Raw genomic sequence first — 21,691 nt, forward strand, 5'->3', positions numbered from 1 at the left:
ATCACCATGCTTTACAGTTGGTATAAATTTCATTTTCTAACATGCAGTCTTCAGTTTTTACCAAATATGTCTACTGTTACTATAGTCATACAACAGCATTTTTTTGTTAATTAATAAGAATGATATGATATGAGAATTAATACCTTGTCAACTACATTACCTTAATCTGTGTTTTGCTCCCTACAGCTAGTTAAAACCTTTCAAGTACATTCAGTTCTGCCCCGTTTGCCAACAGTAATGTTTTACATTCAACAGAACTTCGAATGAGCCCTTGACCCAATTTGCAGATTTTGCTTTACTTGCACAAAACAAATGAACAAGCAGGTTTTGTTAAGTGGATCACTATCGTCTACCAGACAGAATTACTGGTCCAAAAGCTTTCAGGAGGAGATCATATTCGAAACATTTTAAAAATAGAACAAACACCAAGGAATTTGGTTGCATTAATGTGTGAACTCATGATGTGTCTCATTTGCTTGTACACTTCCTCATCATTATCAGGTCATGGAAATAAGTGAGCAATATTATTTACTGTGCACATGGTGAATGATAGAATGACATGTTATAAAAAATACTCATAGCAGTGCTTGAGATGTTGTGTGTTTCCTTTTCAGGATATTGTCCCAGCACCACTGCACAAATAATCCCAGAACACGTGCTCACAAAATGAGCCATTAGAATAATTTTAGATGCTTTTAATGCAGTATTTTCAGTTTGATACCCATTTTCAATAGTTAATAAAAATAACAGGGCCCCATAGCAAATTTCTAATAGGGCCACTGTTTATATGGTGCAGAATGGGAAAACCATTTTACCAGATTACTGTGGCAGAAGGGTGGTTAGCAACCATCTTCTAAAATCTGGGGCCCATTTATAACATTTGAGTTGTTCTGATGCCCCTCCTCCCAGCCCATGCAGGTTCTATAACAGCTACATAGACTGTTGTACCTACAGTTAAGCTCATTTTGGCCATTGTACTTTACCCAGAAATAATGAATTGGTGTCAGGCGTCAATATTTGGGATGTGTAGCTTTCAACCTGTCCTATACATCTCATCTGGTCTACAACATTTATAATAAACATGTTTTATCAGCAGTCCTAAGAAAACCTTATATTTCCAGTTATGGATAGCACATCGGTCATTACACCTAACAGCTAATGAAGCCAAGATCAAACTCAGCAGTGGAAGTTTCCATTTTTTCAAAGTGGAGCTGTCATGGATGACTTTAGCCTTTGGTATAGTTACATTGGTACTATTTTTGTTAAACTTGTGAAATGTGGAAATTGAGTAAACATTATAAGAAAACAAAAAATTTTAATGAAACAGATTACCAACATGTTAGTGCAACATTTTAATCTATGTGCTCTAGAGAAGTGGTTGCCAACCTTTTCGGTCCTACGAACCACTAAACTTACGGGGTCTGGACCTCACATGCGGGAGGAGCTGTGTGCCACTCATAGGGAAAGAAACTTTCCTCATAGTAATGTCATGATGCCAGAACCCACCCACGCCCCCTTAGCCTGCGATCTGTACAGGGGACATGGTCCGCGGCTCTGGCTGGTTGCGCCCCCAGCGGGGGTCCTTCTCCTGACCCTGCTGGGGGGGGGGGGGGGGAGCGCAACGGCCAGAGCCGCAGACCACCAGTTGGCGTCCGCTGCTCTAGAGAGAGGTTTATTGGATCTGCTGTGTCCCGAGGACGAGTGGAAACCAATACCACCAAAAGACTTCAGTGGGGAGTTAAAGGAATATATGCTGCTAAGGCTGGCCAAAAACTGGCCTTTCTCATGAGCTATATTTTGTTTCTCTTGATACAACATATACTTTGTACTTCCAAACATATCTCTTACAGTGCAATGGTGGGTTAGAAGCCAATAACTCATAGCTTCAGATTAGTATTTTATCAATGTTTGATTTTTTTTATATGGATTTAAATATTCATGGATAACAAAGTTTGTCCTTATTGGGGTAAAGGATGGTTGGGTATTACTGAATGGTGACATTTTATATATATATATATATATATATATATATATATATATATATATGGGGAAAATAAAGAGATCATATAAGAACTTGAACTTTGTATATGTATTTAAAGAGAGGCTGTTGCAGAATGTATAAACACTCCAATTCTCCTCTATTCCTCTTATCTTACAAGAAAGTCCTCGCAGGGATAAAACACATAGGAGGATGGGGGACATAGGTGGGGTGCCTCTGCTTGTGTAATATGTGCTGCCGATTTATTAGGAAGTGGTTCAAAAGAAATCCAAAAGAAAACACAAAGAAAAACCAGAAGACAGTCACCATATTGGTGGTAAATAGCAGGTATTTTATTTGTAATGAAAAAGAATTAACTTAAGTACCTGACCTATTGCATTTAGTCATGTATTGTAATCGTGTTACTCTACTTTTTGCATTGGAGACAAATATACAATGAACATTCAGATATTACAGATTGCACGCTAGATAAGATTTTCTTCCAGGCTGTGAACATTTAACCACCAAAAAAACATACTGTAATACAGTACAAAATTCCACACTCCATCTTCAGCCAATTATCAAACAACTTCTGCTGCCATGTAAATCAATGGCTGTGTTTATGGGCGTACAAATTAAAAACAGGACAAAAAAAATATACATCGCACTGACACAAAAAGTCAGCTCTGTTAATTACTCATGCAACAAGTAACAAAACTTGCTGAAATGAAAAATACTTTCTAAAAACTTTTTATTATTTTTTTTTTGCTTCTTTTGACTGCATAAATATTTTATACACAGTTTTTTTTTTATGTTACTGAAATCAAATAAATTTCAAAATAATACAGAACAAAAATAAAATTTGGCTGCTACTGCTATTTTACATAAAGGTGCAAAATAATTTATTGATAGTGTTCTGCTAGTTGGACCTCTCATACAAAGCCTGTTCTATTGGTAAGCATGACGATACAACTAGAGTACAACTTGCAGGTACACTGGAAAGTACATGGGTGCTTGTGACGAACTGCAAGGCAGAACAAAGTGGCAATGAAATATATAACATACAAAGAGACTGCTCAAATGTCTTGGTGCAAACTGCCTTGAGATGGTCAGCACATACAGTACATATAGCTCCCAGACTGTGATAAGCCCCTCTGCTCATATTTAAGTCCCTCCAACCTTTACCAAGTCATGGGGGTGTTAAAAAAGCAGTACTAGTATCCTGCCAGAAGAGGGAGTCATGCATATGTTTCATTTACTGTACAAAAAGAAAAGGGCCATACCCTGCCCCGTTTTGTTCCCTGCCCTGATTGTTGTGCCTGTTGCACTGACAGCACAACAAAGAAATCCTACATTACTGGGAAAGCTAATATTATATTCAAGTTATAGGCATTCCAGTGACACCCCACGTAAAATTCTGAAAAGTTACTGACTCAACAGGAAAGACTTGTATTCTCCAGCACCAAGGCATGGCATATAAATGCTGCAAGTTTCCCCATAACTGGAGGCCCAGATTCTTGTGTGTGCTCTGACACTGCGCACTAGTGGTAGCTCATTGCATTAGTTCACACTACAGGTGATTTACTCTACAATCCTGACAACTTTCCTACTTGCCCCTCATCTATTTAAATGTGGAATTTGAATGAAATGGTGACTTTATTTTTGTTAAAAATTGTTCTTTACCTTTAAAATGTTAGTGTTAATGAAAAACAATAAATAATGGCTAAAGCACAAAGCTAATTAAGGTAATTCCCAATATATTGCTTTTTTTGGTGTAATTAAGATCATTTTAATTTTATAAGAGTTAAATAAAGCCCTTTTTAAATACAACAATGCTTTGCCTCACTCCAGTATCATCTCAAATTGTATACATTACATTGAACAACCCTGTTTGAGGATGGCTTGTGTTGTCTGATAACACTCAGAATTATTAGTCTCAAATTAAGGTGTATTGGATACAGGTTTGTGGTCCCAAGCTACACCATATAAGAACAGAGGGCAGATAGGGTTTTTGCTTATGTACGGAACAAATTGTTACCCTCAGCAGCCACACAAATGGAATATAGTTTTTGCTGAAGAAAAAGTCAAATGCATTGAAATCCTAATTGTTTTTTGCATGCAAACAAGTTTGGACTGCTTTGAGGTTGGGCTGTGTGTCCTGCGGGAAGGAAACTACAATACTGGTAAAGTCATAGTCCCTATGTTTTCCAGGGATTATACATGTACAGGTAAAAAGTGTGATATCTCATTAAGTGCACAGCCCCGAATCCGCATACATGCACAGACAGGGCTTGTCTAACCATACGGAGGTTTACTAAAGCTTTGCTCTGCTTTTTTCTCAGTCCCAGTGCAGGCTAGTGATGTATTGGTACCAGGACCTTACTAAATTACCCATAATGCTCAGCACCGTGCTGGGCCGCAAGTAAGGGATATAGAAGAGCTTGGAAACGTACATGTTTTAGGAAATTGAATAAAACAAGGGTGCAGACAAATATATTGATGATATATTTCTTGTGTTTATCAATTTTAGTCCCATGTAACAGGCAATTTTGCATTTTCAATAAAAAGGCCAATATTTTATTTACAATAATCTGTACATGACTGCAAGTCTTTTTATTTGTTTTGTTTTCTTCGTAAGCGGCTTATTTGTCCAAAGAAAGCTATCTAATAGATTACTTTAGAGGATGGGGGCAGCTCAATGAAACAAACACAAGGAATTATGGGAGCTGTTAGTTGGGTGCTTTCTTCAGCCAGCAGACATAGCAGCAGAACTATATATATATTTATAGATGTCTGAAAGCTCACCATTGTCCTCAAGAGTCCAGTCTTCAGTGACTTAAAATACAATTTGTACGTGAGCGAAGTGATCCCTTTTTATCTTGCAGTGTTTAAAACATGATTTTCAAGGTTGCATGTAAACTTTGTAAAGTTTGATTTCATAATGTTGGTGATAGCATAAGGAAGGGCTCTCTGTTGTAACCAAGATGGCCAGAGATGTTCTAGTTCCTTGAGTCCTCAGAGCCCCGTTCATGCTGTAAATTATAGTAACAGTTCTGACACACTCGCACCGGTGAAGAAATCTTCAGACGCTTGATCTCAGACTGGAACCGACTGCACCTATCAAATGGACAGGAATAAAAAATAAATATTACAAAGTATATTGAGAAAACTGTTTTATTACCAGTTGTGTTATAGTAGTTAAAAGAAAATGAACCTAATTAAAGAGTTACACTTTTAAAATACAGGATCAGGCAGGTCATCAACTACATCTCAACTACCTGCCTGATCGCTCTGTGGATGCGCAGCATCAGTTTGATTGCCAGGATACCAGACATTCACAGCTTAATCTGTATGTGCCAGGAATAAAGATTGAGTAACGCTGGATTTAGTTCCGCTTTAATGGGGAAAAAAATATTACCGTTTGCTAGGTGTATTAGAGGGAGTTTTACAATTCATGGTAGAGACTGTTGTCATGTTACAGGTAACTGCTATAGGCAACTCATTGCAGGAATATATGGCAACCAAATACAGGTTTTGTCATTCTTCATTAGGTATGTACAAATTGCATTCATGTATGGGTTTGAAGTAAATCTGTGAAAGCCCCTCACTGCCTCTAAAACCCTTCCTCAGGTTTAATTAGTTGGGGTTTAGATAATTGGTTCAATAGGGCCCATTTTTTGAAGATGTATAGTATATAGACTTCCCCCTCCTCCTAGATTGTAAGCTCTTCAGGACAGGGTCCCCTCTTCCTCCTGTGCCACTGTCTGTATTTGTCTGTCATTTGCAATCTCTATTTAATGTACAGCAATGCGTAATATGTTGGCACTATATAAATCCTGTTTAATATTGTTAATATTAATAATGATAATATTTTTATTGTTATTATTAATAATAATATATAAAGTAGCTGAATGCTCTTGTATAAGATACATTTACCAGACTATAAACAAAAAAAGATACATTGATAAATAGTAAACTAGAAGAGATATCACTTACTTTTGGCAAAAAAGCTGGCCACAATTTCTACAATGATGTCGCCTTTCTGTTAGGGAAAACCTCACAGAACATCCGGAACAGCTGTCCATTCCTTCATCCTTTACCCAGTGGTCAGCAGCAGATCGTCCTGGTTGATCACTTACAGACCAGCTGAACACTCGCCCTCTGCCATCACCAACCAGAATCCTGCTGTGATCCCTAAAGATACAAAACAGAACAATGGGTTAAAGAACAATAATACCAACCACCAGCCAGTGTGACTTACCCCGCTGCTCACTTACCCCTAATTGCTAGCTTATTTCTTATTAAAAAAAATTAAGAACAGTTTTGTTAGGTTTCTAGTTTTAAATTTTTAGGTCTCAAGTTCATAGGTTTGAACCCCAGATAGGTAATTGTTTTGCTAAGGCAGTATCCATCCAGGGGGAAACTGTAATCTTCTCTAGGCAATGAAGTCAGATCATTGCTATTAAAAGGGTCTGACATGGTGGTGAACAATTCAAGACTGAAGGAAATCTGTGGTTTATAACAAACATATAAAATATGGGCAATAGGCACACAGGACAAATGCTTAGCTCTGGTTCTGGTCCTGGGTACAGAACAAAAACATAAAAGTACATAACAAAGTTACTATTTTGTAATTCCTTTACATGTACCTGACTATACAGCATTGCATTCATACAGAGCACAGACAACTACTGAATGAGTAAAGACGGCACACTACAGGTGTTGAATAGCTCTTTGCTTGAGCTGACAGTTTGCGCTTCACAAAATAGCATATGACAGATTGCTGATAACATTCAGGCACATCCAGGCCCTAGCTTTCCATTGCCAAGCTTGCACATGGGAATTTATCAGCTTACACAGAAGAAAGAATCTCTTAGATATTCTGCCAGGTGGTCTGTTTCAGCTGAGTAGTTTAAAGCTGAACTCCAGGCAAATATAAAGAATAATGCAGTACAAAACAATAAATAATATAATATTAGTTACAGAGATGCAAGCCTTGACTTAAACGTGGTGTCAGTTTCTTGTACTCCATTTACAGCAGAGTTTAGGAAATGGAAAGAAGCAGAACCAGGACTGATTTGGTGCATTGATTAGGACTAGATGGACATAAATACTGTGGTCATAAATATCCTCTGTATTTTTAGTGGTTTAACTAGACTTCAGCTTCAAAGCATAAACCAGTTTTCTTTTACACAGAGTTTACTAGTCACTACATTAACGTGAAATTACCAAAGACTAAAGCAAGGCTCTAGGTCTACTAGAAAAGACCCTCTATTTCAAAAAATGACACTTAATTACCTAACTCCAAAAACAGTGCTTACAAGTTTGTGATGTTCCTTATTATATATTTGTGTGCACCATTTGTCCCCATGTCCAAACTACTGCTCTGTGCATAGTTTATGATATTAATCTCAACTTACTTGGATATTCCAAGTGCAGTTATCTCTGCAGGATGTGCATTGTCTTTCCGGTCAAATGCTGTGTGCATAGTAAGTTTGCTTCGAAACACTAACTGTCGCTCCCATCTGTATCCTGCAACAAAGAGAAAAAAGGAACTTGTTTATAGACCACAGCTCAATACAGGTACTGACAACCTTCCTACAAGATCCATGCAATACACAATCCATCCACAATGTTCAGAGTACACCCATACAAGTACTGAAAATATAACAAAATAGCCATAGAAATCTTTATTATGTATATGATAATAAAGGTTTTAAGAAAAGTCACTGCATAGAATAGGCAGAGCAGTTTCTATAGATTGTTACAAAATTCCACACTGCTTTTAAACAATATTAGTTAGAAAGAGCTTGTTGTCATTGAAGGAAAACACTGCTTACCTGTTTTCAGTTTGTTATAGTGGCGGACTTCCTGCTGGCTTGCCTGGCCGCTGCTTTGAGCTTGTGGGAACTGTTTTGAATGGCCTTCAGAATAGTTTACCACTATAAAGCCATCTTTTTCATCCAGACTCAGCTGATCCGACCAGCGCCTGGAGTCATCAGATCCACTATCCCCAGACCATGCTGCTAAGCCAGCCCTGGCAGAGGATGCCCTTGTCCGATGCACAACATTGCTGGGATGAGTTTGGCTGTCCTTTGATGCAGTGTCCTGACTGGAGCTTTGATCTTCTACATCAGAATCACTGCTGTCATCATCCTGAGCTTCATGCCCTGTAAGCAAACAATGGTTATCACAATTTGACATAAGCAGGTTTAAACGTATAAAGACATATAAAAACTCTTGTCACACAATGTAGGAAAGAAATACCTAAATGTGTCTCTGAGCACTCATCTGGCATTTCCATGGCATCTGCAGGTTCCGGAGCTGGTGTCTCTGGCACTTGTAAGAACTCCATCCTCCAAAACTGTAATGAAAGGGTAACATGATAAATAAAAAAAATACATATTTATGTTTAATAAGTACATTTTTTATAGCGTTTATGTATGCATCAGTATATCATCAAATAACACCCACAAAGCCTTTTTTATTGGATGACTTGGTAAAAAATAAAAGGCCCCCTATTGGGGCTCATGGTATTAATTACCAAACTAGAAAAAAGTAATCTGGCATTTGTCATCTACCTGTCATTTAAGCAACAAAAATCCAAAGAAGCTCTAAAATTCTGCCCCAATACAATATTGTTTTGCTTTGATAATATGTAAAGAGCAATGATGTGTACTTTCTCATGCCAATAAGAACTAGGATATCCTGTGTTTAAAATAGTCTTTGTTATAACAATAGCCAATGATTTATAGCTGTCTGGAATGTGTTATTATACATCTCTGCTATTGAAACAAACTTGTGTACACAAGCTGGGGGAATTATACAGCACTATAAATAGTTTTATTTGTAATTGGGTTAATATTGCCAGTTAGTGTTAGGAGATGTTGTCAACATGTACTTACGCGAACCACGCCATCTGAATGCCCAGTGACAATGACATTCTGGGTGTCCCATTCGTTCATTTCAGACACACAGCAGCACAGTATCTGTTGGCTTCTTCCAGTGAAGGTGTTCACACTGACAACAGGATTGCCATTTATGCTCCATACGTGTATATATGTGCCAGCACAGGACACAATGTCACCCTGCAAACAAATGTAATTTTAGGTTAAATACAAAAGCTTCCAAAGTACAGCATACAAAAAGATGTTAATATCACATGTTCTATAGAAAATCTTAAACAAATCTTTGTCATCTGTCAGAACATGATCAGTGAATGCAAACTCATGATCAGTGATTCAAAGTCTTGCCTAGACTTTTGATCATGTGACCAGCACTGCAATAAGCTGCATTGTCTGCATCAAAAGTATAAAGTACATTAGCCCTCCTGCTGCCTATTATTTAACCACAGTAGTGAAAATGTCAACATTACCAGTTTGGTAATGTTTAAAGAAACATGGAAAGGAGAAGAGTTTTTTTTGGAGGGGAGGGGGGGGGGGGGGATATTTAAAGCCAGGGACTGTCCTTTAAAATCTGGAACAACTAGCAATTATGCTGACCCCATACTAAGGCCTCTATCCCACTGAAAAGTAGCCATTCTGTAGCAAATAAAATGTTGTTTGTAACAAACTGTAAATGAAATGGTGTTAAGCTTGCATGTACAATGTAGGGTTATAAAAAATAAAAACAACATAATAAATATTATTATGTACTGACAGTAATTGGGTCTATGTAACTTTTTACATGCATTTATTTGATCAAGTTGATCGGAAAAGATGTCAATAAGTGGATTAAACCCTGCATCTCAATTCATGCAGCCTTGTATTTGAAATATCTTTTTTTTTTTGCCATTTAAAATTTTAGCTTTTGAACATCTTTCGAACATGCCTAAGAACAGGTCTAAGATGAGTATGTGGGCTGAACCTATTCTTAATTTGGGCAGGCGGCCTCATGCACAGCATAAAATCTTATATGGCAACATGGAATATGGAATGGAGGGTTTGATTAGAAAAATCATGTTTTATCATTACATGTACTAGTTACATCTGAATGCACACATCATTTGTGCTAACACATTTGTTTTCTGTTTTGGTAGTGGTTCTTTCAAATTCATTTACTAGAAAAACTTTAGTTTACATGCATACTGCACCTTGTAACAACACTTACTGTTAACTCATTTATACAAAGAGCTGACACTGGAGCTCTATGTCCACGTAACTGGGTCACAAATGACAGCTTGTTAAGATCCCAGATAATGCACGTTCGGTCACGTGACCCACTTACAACTATGTGATAAGCCAGTGAGGCAGTCAAGCAGGTCACTGTGTCTGTATGCCCAATCAAGGCCTGGAAAAAAGGAAAAAAGGGCTTAAAACATGCATACACAATACAACAAGAAGAACACATTGTGATTTCATGTCCGTCAAATGTATTCTAGTGCATTACAACACAATACATTTGATGCACAATATTTGTGTGCAAAAGAGGATTATTTCACTAATTTAAACAAGAACCTGATTCTCCAGGGGTATCTGATCATTTTAACCAATTCCAAGTTTCTTACTGTATATTCATTTCCTTATTTAGAACAGGGGGATCAGAAGGGGTCTACACTGGTCCACCTGTTTCACCGCTGATTTATAAATGAAAACAATACCTGAAAAAGCTACATTCTTTTAGATCCTGTTAAAATAACTATTCTACAAATAGTTTTGCTTTTATGCTCAAATATCAAACATACACATTTAAAAATGATGCTAATTACCTGTTTCAGAGTGAGGGCCTTAGCTTTCTCCTTTGACGTCCCAACTTCCCATACACAAATCACTGTACTTGTGCCTCCGGTGATCACCAGTTTGGGGTTTGGACAAATGGCACACAAAATCTGACCCCATTCTGATAAACATTCATAGACAACAACTGCCTGTAATGCAAAACAAATAATGTGATGTACTGACAATCACAATTACTGCCAGAGGCAAGCAAGTTCAATTGAAATCTATACGATCTAAATCAGTAGAAAAGGTAATTGTAGCATTTCTGCCATTCAATGAACAGCCAGGACAAACACAACCTATCTGTTTACCTATGCAAAATACCTAATTTAAATTGTACAGGAATTAAAAAAAAAGGACACATTTTTAAGTTAATAAAAGTTTAAGGGCTTGCCACAAACCTTGTCAGACTCATAGGTTCCCAGTCTGCAGCTGAGGTCTGCATAGCCCCATGCGAAAGTCTTGTTCCATGCCGGAGGAATGAGAACCTTATTTTGTTCTACAGCAAGAATTCCTTTATCTGTACAAACAATCTGACCCACAGGTTCCTTCAGTTCTTGAAAAAGAAAAATGAAATGGCATCAATAACACAAGAATATTATCCATCAACTCTTTAGGAAAACAACACGTCATAGCTGCACTGCTAATATATATTACTGTAATACAAAAAACCTCTACCAACAAGTAGGTTCAATAACTAACAATACAATAACAATACACTGTAATCCAACATGTGCAAATATTCATTTTGTAAAAAATAAAAATAGAATGAGAAATAACACAACTTGCAACAGTTCTTTTCTTTTCTGAAATTTGATTGGTTTCTATTAATCTTGCAAGCTTACAAAATAAACACTACTGTTTGCAGGGCCTTATTTAATCAGCAGAATGTTTGGTGCTGGCAAACATTGAGACTACAGATAGAAAAAGTCTTTAAAATAACCAACACACTGTGATATTCATGTTTAAACATAATAAAGCTGTGACTGCATTTGACAAGAAAATGTTTTAGTAACCCATTCGGATAAAAAATGAAAAGGTTAGCTTCCATTTAAGATAAGTCTTCCTAACAATGTGGTGAAAAGCTGATACCTTTGACTGGAGCCAGGGAAGGCCTTAAGTTGTCCAAATGATGAAAGAATATCTTATCACACGCAGACCCCATTGGCATGGACATTGATGACATGTCTCCATTCATTCTGCTTCTGACACGTTTTGGTGGATGTGGCTTTTTAAACAACTGTAGAAGTGAGAATGGATACATCAGTTTAAAATGTTCAACTTCTCAGAAACAGAAATTTAAACATAAATATTCAGGTTTACACGTAGTTTAATTGTGTCTGTACAATAACCTATTGACTTGTATAACATATAAACAGCGAGTTCAAAACACAATCATATTCAATCAGGTCAGCAAAGGCAAAAAAGTCACCTAGTGATATTTAATTTTAAGTAATGTATTTTACAGTTGCATGACCACATCATTGCACCACGAAACAACCAGCATTTCTATGGTAGTGTGCTGCAGACTATACCACCCAAACACTTAGAATATAAAATTCAACAAGAAAACATATAATCTTTTTTCTAAAATTACCTGCTTTGGTATCTGCCCAAAATTGTTAATAAAGCCTATAGTAGCAGTCTCTTTCAGTGGGTCATTAATGTTGTAGATGTCCACTTGTCCCTCATAGAAAAGGTGGTGAAAGACATTGACAGCATCTACAGCAGCTGGTCCCTGTTGCTTGTATCCAAAGATCAGGTCTATCCATTCATGCAGATGGGCACTGACGTAGTCACATTCCAAGGCCTAAATAGACAATAACAGCCTTTATAAATACGTCTGTGGCAAAACCTAATAATACAAATCCTACACATTTTTCTCAGCATCTTAACATTGAATTTGCATCTGAATAAATAATAATTAAAATACATATTTTGACATAACAAATATATACTAACATTCAAAAAGAGGGCAAACAAAGCCATAACAGTAAATTCTTTTTAAAGCACTTAATACATAAAACGATAGCGAATACTGCTTATACAATTAATAGGTTTTACCATGCTGATTTTGTAGCTAACACCATAGAATTTACAATTATGCTAGTAAAAGCTAAAATTATTAGGTACATTAGGTTACAGAACATAGCAATGCATTTATAGTACACTACAAGTATATTCTACAGTCCCACCCAATCCCAATAGGGAGCACAACATACTACAGCAGTTATAATTCACCTGACTTTGCAATAAAAGACAGATGCTGAAACCACTTAACCGCATACTCTATCTAGTACTTATCAAAAAAGTAACCTAAGTAAATATACATTTAAATGTCTCCTTGAATAGTACACAGTATGAAACAGAATACTTTAGTTTACATACATTAATGTTTTTATTGTATTTATTTACCTCTCTGTGCACTCGAATAAATTCCCGTGGGTCACCTTTTGCCCAAGGGGGTAAAATTACATCACCCAGCTTTGTTCCATTTTGTTTACTGCCTAAATGAAAACAAACATTAGATATATTAGTAATTATACATTAATAAATGTTTTTAATAGATTCAATGTCAGATTCAATAAAAACATTCAATTAAAAAAAAAGGAAAAAACACTTTGAAATATAGATGGAGCATTGACCAGGAATGCTGCTTTTTGTCGATTAAGTGTGGGGGAGTTGGGGGGACAGCAGGAGATCAATGGCACAAAGTTTTCTACTACATCAAGTAGTACAAAGCAAATAATGGTGATGGAATTCTGATTGATATTCAATAAGTGTTTTGTTGAAATCTGAATGATTGATTTATATCAGAGATATTGATGGTTCATTGGATTGTGCAAACGTTTATTAGTGTGTGGTCAACCTTAGACTTGAACTGTAAGGAGAATAAAATAAGATCATGGTTTAGAATTACAAGGTAAAAATCAGGGCATGTGCATACAGCTACGCAATGGGAAAAAATGACTGTCTTCATGTGTAAAGAATTATTCATTCTTTAGTAGTAGATCTCATTTATTTACCTAAAAACATTAAAGTAGAACTATAGTTCCATATTTAAAGACTGTGAGTAGGCATGACCCTTACTGCAGAAGGGACATGCGATAGGGGATATCCCCATTGCCTGTTTCTTCTGAAATAAGGACCTGTCTGGTTGCAATTTTTAGTTTTGGAGGTTTAGTTTGTTTTTAAAAGATTATATATTCCCTTTAACAGATTACAATGAATTACTTTTGTATCACTGACAAGATTAATACTCACAAAAATAAATATCCTAATACTGAACTTACTACTTAGGCAAAAGTCAGCTCCCTAGCGGAGCAACCTCCTTACTTGCTGATCATAGCACTTCCTTTTATTATTATTATTAATAATATTAATCAGTATTTATATGGCCCCAACATATTATGCACCACTGTACTTTTACTGGGGGTGTCTAATTACTTACTGTGCAGGCCCAGCTCTTTTGTCCATCCCTATATATATTTATGTAGCAACCAGGAGAGGAGTGAAAGAGAATGGTAAAGGTCTGGGCTGCTGATAGAACCTCCAAGATTGTGACACCCAGCATGTCTACATAAGGGTAGTTTTTAACGGGTAATTGTCATGTCAAAAATAATCTCATGGAAAAATTGTTGGTGAAAGGTCAGAAGACAGCATCTCCTTAACAGCTGCTTTAAAACCCTGCTATTACATAAAAACCCCTTACCAAGATCAAAGTTATTAGAGTTAAGAAGAAACTCTGGTAGATAAAAGAACTCTGGAATAAGCTCCTTGACATCAGCCATGTTGTGCTTAGATGCTGAGTACCAAGCCTCCCGTACACTGTGAAACATTCGATCAGCCAAGTCAAAGTGCCCACCCTGTTGAAAGAAATATAGACACATGACATGTAAGCTTCCTAGTGGACTCTAATAAAATCACCTAAATTCTTATATGCTATGCACACCGGGATCCGATGCCAAATGACCTGTTAGTGAATAGGATAAAATAAAGGTACAGAGTAGAATTACCTATCTTCAAGTAAATAAGTATTACCTGTGGACTTAAACTTGTGGTAAAAAAACTTGTGGACCATTTCTGCCCCACTTGCTTTTTTTATATGTGCGAGTAATAAATATTGCACATGCTCTGTAATAAATACAAACCTGCCAACTCAACATCCCTTGTTCTTTCCCGTCAGATGAATTCATGCCAGGCATAGGAAGGAGTATCATATACTAGACTGGTAGCCAAGCCAAAAAATATAAATTCATCTCTAAGAGGCTCACATAATTTAATTTGTGGAGGAGTTGTTTTAATGTCTCCCAAAGACAGCAGCTCAGAAGCCATTTTAGGGCTTTTAGCTAGGATACAACATCAGTTATTCCTGTCTAGTTGAAGCTACTATATGAACTAAAACCATGAAAGGGAATCAAAGCTTATATAATTATATAACAAAATTAAATAGTATACCAAAAAGGCTGACACAGCTACTAAATTATCATTATGTGTTATAAAACAAAATTAATTTATATAAAATAAATTATGTGCTGATCTCACAACATACATCATTTTTAAAAAGCCACTGAACAACCTGCAATACTAATTTACTGATGCCCATCAGTGAAACATTTCTGCTTCAAAACTCTTATGATGGAAATTTTGTAAAAAAAATTGTTTGATCAGCCAGAAAAACAAAATCAATTAACAACTTTGTAAAGTAAGCAGAAGGCAAGCTAAAACAATCCATTAAATCTAAAACAAAATGTAACTATACAGAAACAGCATAATAAAGACAATTGGGAAGAACAAGAAATGAGTTACATGAGATTTTAGGCATTTCACTGACATTTTAGGAAACGCCACTGTCAGAAAGTGAGTGAAATCTCAGCATAAAGGTAGAACACTTTTTTTCAATCCAAAATGAGTTAACTTTTATCTACAAAATAGAGTAAACCATTGGTAACAAAATAGTGACATCACATATATATATATTCTAGGCAAAGATTCAGACAGGTGATTGTTGTCTGCTTTGTAAAACAAAAAGCATTCTCTGCTATCATGATTCAAAGTAGTTTTAACTATGATTGTTACCAATCCTAAAAATGTACCATACCTGAAGCCTAAGGAATATCTGAGTGAATGGTTCCATCCTAACAAGGTAAGATGCCACAATCATAGCAGAACTGTAATGGGTTCCATAATGGTATGCTGGTGTCTCTCCTGGAAGTAAAATATTAAAATAAGAATTTAGCAAACCTTTTTTATTTACATATTTCTTCACATTCAATCTGTATTTTTAAGTCTTACCATTGGGATCCTCCCAGTCTTTGTATCGCTTCTTATACTGTGCAAGCCTGTCATCCGTCTGGGCTCCCATTGGCTTGGAGAGGTTTCTAAAGGTTTTAGGATTTGTCAAATCCAGCTCCTTCAATCAAAAAAGTTAAACATTTTATTATCCACAAGTTGTCCCATTTTCAAATCCAAGTTTCCAAAGTTTCATGCAATTTAATATGTTAAATCTCCATGCAGTGTTTTTTTACCATCAGATTTCACATCATGTAGATGCCTGCCCATAACAACTTAAAGAGGAACTAAGCTGAAAATTGCCTAAAAAAAATAAAAAATACTCTTACCTTCAATCCCGCAGCGCAGTCGATCGGTCCGGAGGTGTCTCTGATCGGGTCTCGCGTCGTTCCGGTATCTGTCTCCAAACCGGGGCGCCGGCATCTTCCACTCTTCTTCCTGGTTCTTTTTACTACGTCACCCGATGCAGGTGCGCGATTGGGTGAAGTAGGTTGGAGAAAAAAAAAAATTGCTGATCTCACTGCGCATGTATAAGATCGGCAATTTTTTTCTCTTTTCACAAAAAGGCTCTTTCTGCGCATTCCCGAGCATCTTGGGTATGCGCAGAAAGGTGCACCCAAAGGCCTCCAGGGATATGTAATGTAGGTATCCCAGGAGGCTTTGCGCTCCTATTCATTCTTTATTAGGGGGCGGTGCTGCACCCTTTTTTATTTAAAGGAGTGTTGCATTTAAAAAACCTAAACAAACAGAATTTTTACTTAACATAAAAGGGTTGTCTACCCTTTTATGTAAAGTGAAATTTCTGAGTTTAGGTAGGCTTTAAGCACTGGATGGGTACTTCAAAAAGGAAGCACTAAAAATGTTAAACTATCAACATGACAACTTTACTTTTTAAATGGTAGTTAAGGATTTTTTCGTGGCAACTGCAGTCGGCATACGAATAGGCAGAGAATGTCCTATTCAAAATTGGGGATCAGTTACTTCATTTTCCCTTTTATTTTGAAAGGAAAAGCTGCATACATGGAAACTAGTATTACCAACTTGCAAGAACACCATCCCTTTTCATTTTTCACAAAATGTGTTAATGTATTCTCACTTGTTCTCAGTTAATGACTCACCAAATAATGATTCAAGTATAAAAATGATAGCCCCCAAACCATGCACCTAATTAGGAAGTGTCTGCTCATGGAGCCTTGCATCAGGGTGTAAGAAAAAGTTGCTGAATGTAAGTTATCCAAAGACATGAGATAACAAAACAGATGTATTAGGTAATGTCCAATGTCAATGGAAAGCCTCCAAACTTTTAATCTAGTTGGTATAGACATTTCTATTTATCATTACTATCCCTCATTTAATTCATTTAAGCAACACATTACTGTGCCCAGACCAATCTGGAGGGTTGTCATATTATGCATGTGCATTTGACTGTCCGTATAGGGCTGATCTAAAAATGCTTGTGCAAATCCTACAGTTAATGAAACTTAAATACTTCACTATAGAAATTAGTGCTGCACTGATAAAAATGTACACATTCAAAGCGGGAATATACAAGATGGAAAAGTGGCTCTGTATGTAGTGTTTATTCTTGCAAGAAGCCAGCAAGAAGTCCTGTGACAGAGGAAAAACAAAGACATGAAACTAAGCGAATACTAAATCATTTTATGATTAGTTTCTATCATAGTTAGGGTTTAAAATCTTGCAGTTTTTAAAAAAACATTTACAGACAATGAGCTATTGTCTTCAGTCAGTGAAGCTGTATTGGAAAGCAACCATTACCTCGGAATCAAAATCCGCCAGGATCCAAGGAAACACAGGGTACTGCATGAGGTCATTGTATGATCGGCCTGCCAGAGTGTTTAAGTGCATCAGATACTGGAAATTGCTGATTTCCCCTCTCTGTGCAAAGACAAGAGCAGAAGATTAACCAAACAGCAGAAAAACAGGAGCTTTCGGCTTAGATATTGTATAAAGCTTATCTCTGAGGTGATGCTTTGAGGTAAAATGGCACAGAAATCACATAGCATGCAGGGTGACAGATAATCACGCCAAGGGGTGATTTACCTAGGAACTAGCGCTATTTGAAATCAGAAGCCAGCAAGGCACTGCTTTTTATTCAAGCATACTTATACAACAACAAACCACATCATGCAAGAATGAACAAATAAAAACAGACAGGCTGGATGATCAGCTTTCTTCTTCATGCTGGACCAGTAATGTAACCAGACCTAAACCTAAATACACAGTACAATCTCATTAAACAATCTCCTAGTCAATGAGTGCAATGTGATGCAACGCTTAGCTTAGAATGTAAAGTCTGACACTAGTATGCAATATATGTGGATTTTATTTGTCTATGATGTGCCGATCACCCTTGGCTTACATAATGTCCAGTTCAAAAGAGTACAAGCTGGGTTATGTAGATACATCTTTACATTGTGCAGTTAAAGAAAAGGCTCGATTTATTAAAGCTTTCCAAGCCTGCAGAAGATAGATTATCGTGGGAGAAACTGGGTGATTCAGCAAACCTGGGATGGATCTGGTTTAGGATTAAAAACATTTGCCAACTAAAAGCAAATGTTTTTCAATAATTTTTTCCCATGATAGTCTATCTTCTCCAGACTTGGAGATTTATTAAATCAGACCCAATGTGTATGGAGCAGATATGAGGTCTGGATCCAAAGGGGTAACAGTCAAAAGGAAACAAACTATACCAATATATATACAAAGCATGCACTTTTTTTTTTTTACCTCCCATCTCTGTGTTACAGATTTTTCTCCCACTAAAGTGCTGAGAAGTCCAGAGCTAAAATAAATATGCAAACAAAAAGCAAAAACATGAGTTAATGCATGGCCTACCAATCTTTTAATCTAATATAATGACCTAGTTTTTATCCTGCTTATCTTTTCACTTACATCTAAATATTCTGCAGAACATCAAACATGCCTCAAGGGTATACCAAAATAATTAGAATCATTTATTTAAATTATCAGCAAGTTTACTTTGTAGTGTAGGAAGTGACAGTTGCTGAAGACATTTTAATTAGGTGTAAAACATGCTAGCTTTTACTGTACAAAGTGAAGCACAAAAACAGATAATTTGTCAATGACAGTTAAACCCCTCACATAATGCACTGGTGGGAGGAATGGCCGCCCTTGTCAATTTCAGATTTGTTTTCTTTTTAAATGCCAAGTACTTCGGTAAAGATAAAAATAATTCCATTACTAAATGGACTGTCAAAAAACATAGGTATATTAAGTACTGTATAACTAAATATATATTAGGCGAGTCTGCGCCTATGAGTTACATGTCACTGATCACTTAATATGTTTGAGGTACAAAGATCTGAACTGTAGGGATTTTTGCAGGAGATTGTTAATGTGGATACAGAGGTTAAAAATAAACCTGTAAAGGGATAAAAGTTACTTTGCAACCTTTTATGATTAGGAATGACATCACTGTCCTTCCAGATAGGAAATGCAGGCAAAATTCTGCATAAAAAGAAGATACTCCAAAGATGCAAGAGCATCTTCTCACAATAGTTTACATATTCTAAGGTGCACAAGACTAACTGAAAGAACAGAGACATCACCCTCACTTATGCACTGTGGGTGGAAGGAGGCAAGTAGAACTTTACACAGTAGATTTTTATCTAGATGTGGCAGGTAATTTGGGAAGAGGCAAGCAAATCATGGCCAGCTTAAACAGATTTTCCATTTAAATAGCAGGTCCTTTATAAAGCCCTAATTCAGCCAAAAAATTTACAATTTCAACACAGTGAAGTTCTAATGAGAATTAGAACTTCAGGACAGTTCCAGCTGTCTGATTCTAAAAAATACCTCCTTTTTATTTGTTCTATCTGACAATCAGTTATGAAGTGAAGTAAACCTGTTACAGCTGTCTGAGCACCTGTTGTGGTGATCACATATTACATATTATTATCACATATTAGATACATTTGTCCAGCAAAATTTTACCCAATTTTCTTATAATCCTAGAAAATATAATAAACTGTAAATGTGATTCCCACTTAATCTTGCCAAATCACTGCACAAATTTTACAGAAGAAGGATGGAAAATGCCCATATTACACCATAGTATTTCATTCCTTATAGCTGTGCCAGAGAAAGAAAAATAATACAAAAACAGCAATAAATAATTGGCAGAGGTTCGTGCCATTTTCTTCAATATTTGTCAAAAATAAAATGTTTTTAGAGGAACTGGTCTTTAGGTTCTTAATTAAATAATTTACTTAGACCTGCCTCGAGCATAAGTAAATGATGTTTCTAATAATCCAAAATACTTATTATATGATACCATACAGTTCATGTGGAAATGGTTAGGAGAGATGGGATTGGGATAAAAGAAAATAAAACTTGCACAATGCTTTAGGAAATAAACAAAAAACAAACACAAGCAAAATTCTTTAGCCAAGCTCCCTAAAAAAGTATGAATTTTTTTTTTTTTTGCTTGAAAGCCTAGCCCCCCCCTAGCCCCTTTTTTTCCCATTATATAGAGACCCCAAACTATTCTATATTTCAAACAGATGTGTGAAACTAGAAGTGAATTTGAACACAATGCAACCCTCAAGTAAAGCATTCCTTTTCATTCTCCTTGACAGAATGATTACACGTTTGTCAATGTGAGTGTTGGAAATGAAAGCCTTGATGATTATAGTGACAGCCTGATGAATAAGTCTTCGTCTATAGCATTAAATCCAATGGTCTGTCTTAAGGTTTTATAAATGGGATTTCAAATTCACTAAACTATTTTACTGTTCTTTTTTTACTTTATTGTTTGACTTTATCCAACATTTGCAAACAGTAATTTATATTCAACAGAGAATTGAATATTTTTTAAATATTTGAATTAAATCTGTAAACTGATATGGAACTTTTTTAAGCATTATTTTGCACAACTTAGTGATAACAATATTTTGAATCACATACCCAGCTTACTTTGTGAATATTTTTTTTCTTGTGTGTGGTATGCATGCCTTAGAAATGCAAATTTTGGTCAAGAAAGAAAGGATTGGTTTGTTGTGTTTGTATTAAATTTAAAAGAAGCCACACATTCTGAATTGATGTTAAAAAGATACATACCCTTGCTCTACACTTGTATTTGGGCGCTGTCCAGAGACAGATTCTGAACTGTCTGTCAGTGATGGCACTACTGCCAAAAACCTGCACAACAAAATATAAACATTGTAATTATTGGCTGTTAGTGCATTTCATATATTTTATTTGTGCACTTTCAAATTTACCCAGAACTGATAAATACAAAACATTTAATAAACATTTCTAAATTAAGAATCTTGATAAGCTGAAAGGGATGCTGCAAATCCCCCAAGGTCACTAAAAACTCCTCTAGATCCCTCTCTGTTTCAAAGTAGGTATGATGCCCATTCCTCCTGCAGTTGGATTCAGGAAGGTTGGCTGCAGTACCATGGACCTTGGTGGTGGTCATATTGCCTTTGCCTTCAACATGCTTGTAAATTTTTTCATTCTGATCTTCTCAAACAACTCTCTCTTAACTCCTTAACATGTTTAAACAGACAGAAGGAATATGAAGGTAAATAACTCCTTGAAGAAACCCTACATTACACTTGCCTATTGTATACAAAATAAAACCGAAGATAGGATAACATTGTATAAATCTGTAAAACTGTTACAAAGCCATTAGAATTTACCTTCAACAAAAATGCAA

At 36.2% G+C, this 21,691-nt stretch overlaps 1 protein-coding gene across 4 annotated transcripts in view; it reads right to left on the reverse strand.

The window, feature by feature from the left end:
• Positions 1–2,309: 2,309 nt before the first annotated feature.
• The window catches only part of WDFY3 (WD repeat and FYVE domain containing 3), a 136,728-nt gene continuing 117,346 nt past the window's right edge, over positions 2,310–21,691 (reverse strand). For all 4 annotated transcript variants that reach the window (XM_072405446.1, XM_072405444.1, XM_072405445.1 and 1 more), the window contains 18 exons: positions 21,088–21,168; positions 18,736–18,790; positions 17,764–17,883; positions 15,991–16,108; positions 15,797–15,903; positions 14,408–14,561; positions 13,111–13,202; positions 12,293–12,505; positions 11,788–11,935; positions 11,097–11,251; positions 10,686–10,844; positions 10,088–10,267; positions 8,884–9,066; positions 8,246–8,342; positions 7,819–8,148; positions 7,399–7,510; positions 5,975–6,172; positions 2,310–5,095 (listed from right to left, as the gene is read on the reverse strand). In XM_072405446.1, the coding sequence (XP_072261547.1) occupies positions 4,978–5,095; positions 5,975–6,172; positions 7,399–7,510; positions 7,819–8,148; positions 8,246–8,342; positions 8,884–9,066; positions 10,088–10,267; positions 10,686–10,844; positions 11,097–11,251; positions 11,788–11,935; positions 12,293–12,505; positions 13,111–13,202; positions 14,408–14,561; positions 15,797–15,903; positions 15,991–16,108; positions 17,764–17,883; positions 18,736–18,790; positions 21,088–21,168 (2,620 nt within the window). In that variant the 3' untranslated portion in view covers positions 2,310–4,977. The remainder of the gene's footprint in view (positions 5,096–5,974; positions 6,173–7,398; positions 7,511–7,818; positions 8,149–8,245; positions 8,343–8,883; positions 9,067–10,087; positions 10,268–10,685; positions 10,845–11,096; positions 11,252–11,787; positions 11,936–12,292; positions 12,506–13,110; positions 13,203–14,407; positions 14,562–15,796; positions 15,904–15,990; positions 16,109–17,763; positions 17,884–18,735; positions 18,791–21,087; positions 21,169–21,691) is intronic.

This window comes from Pyxicephalus adspersus, chromosome 3, assembly GCF_032062135.1.
Source record: "Pyxicephalus adspersus chromosome 3, UCB_Pads_2.0, whole genome shotgun sequence".
Lineage (NCBI taxonomy): Eukaryota > Metazoa > Chordata > Amphibia > Anura > Pyxicephalidae > Pyxicephalus > Pyxicephalus adspersus.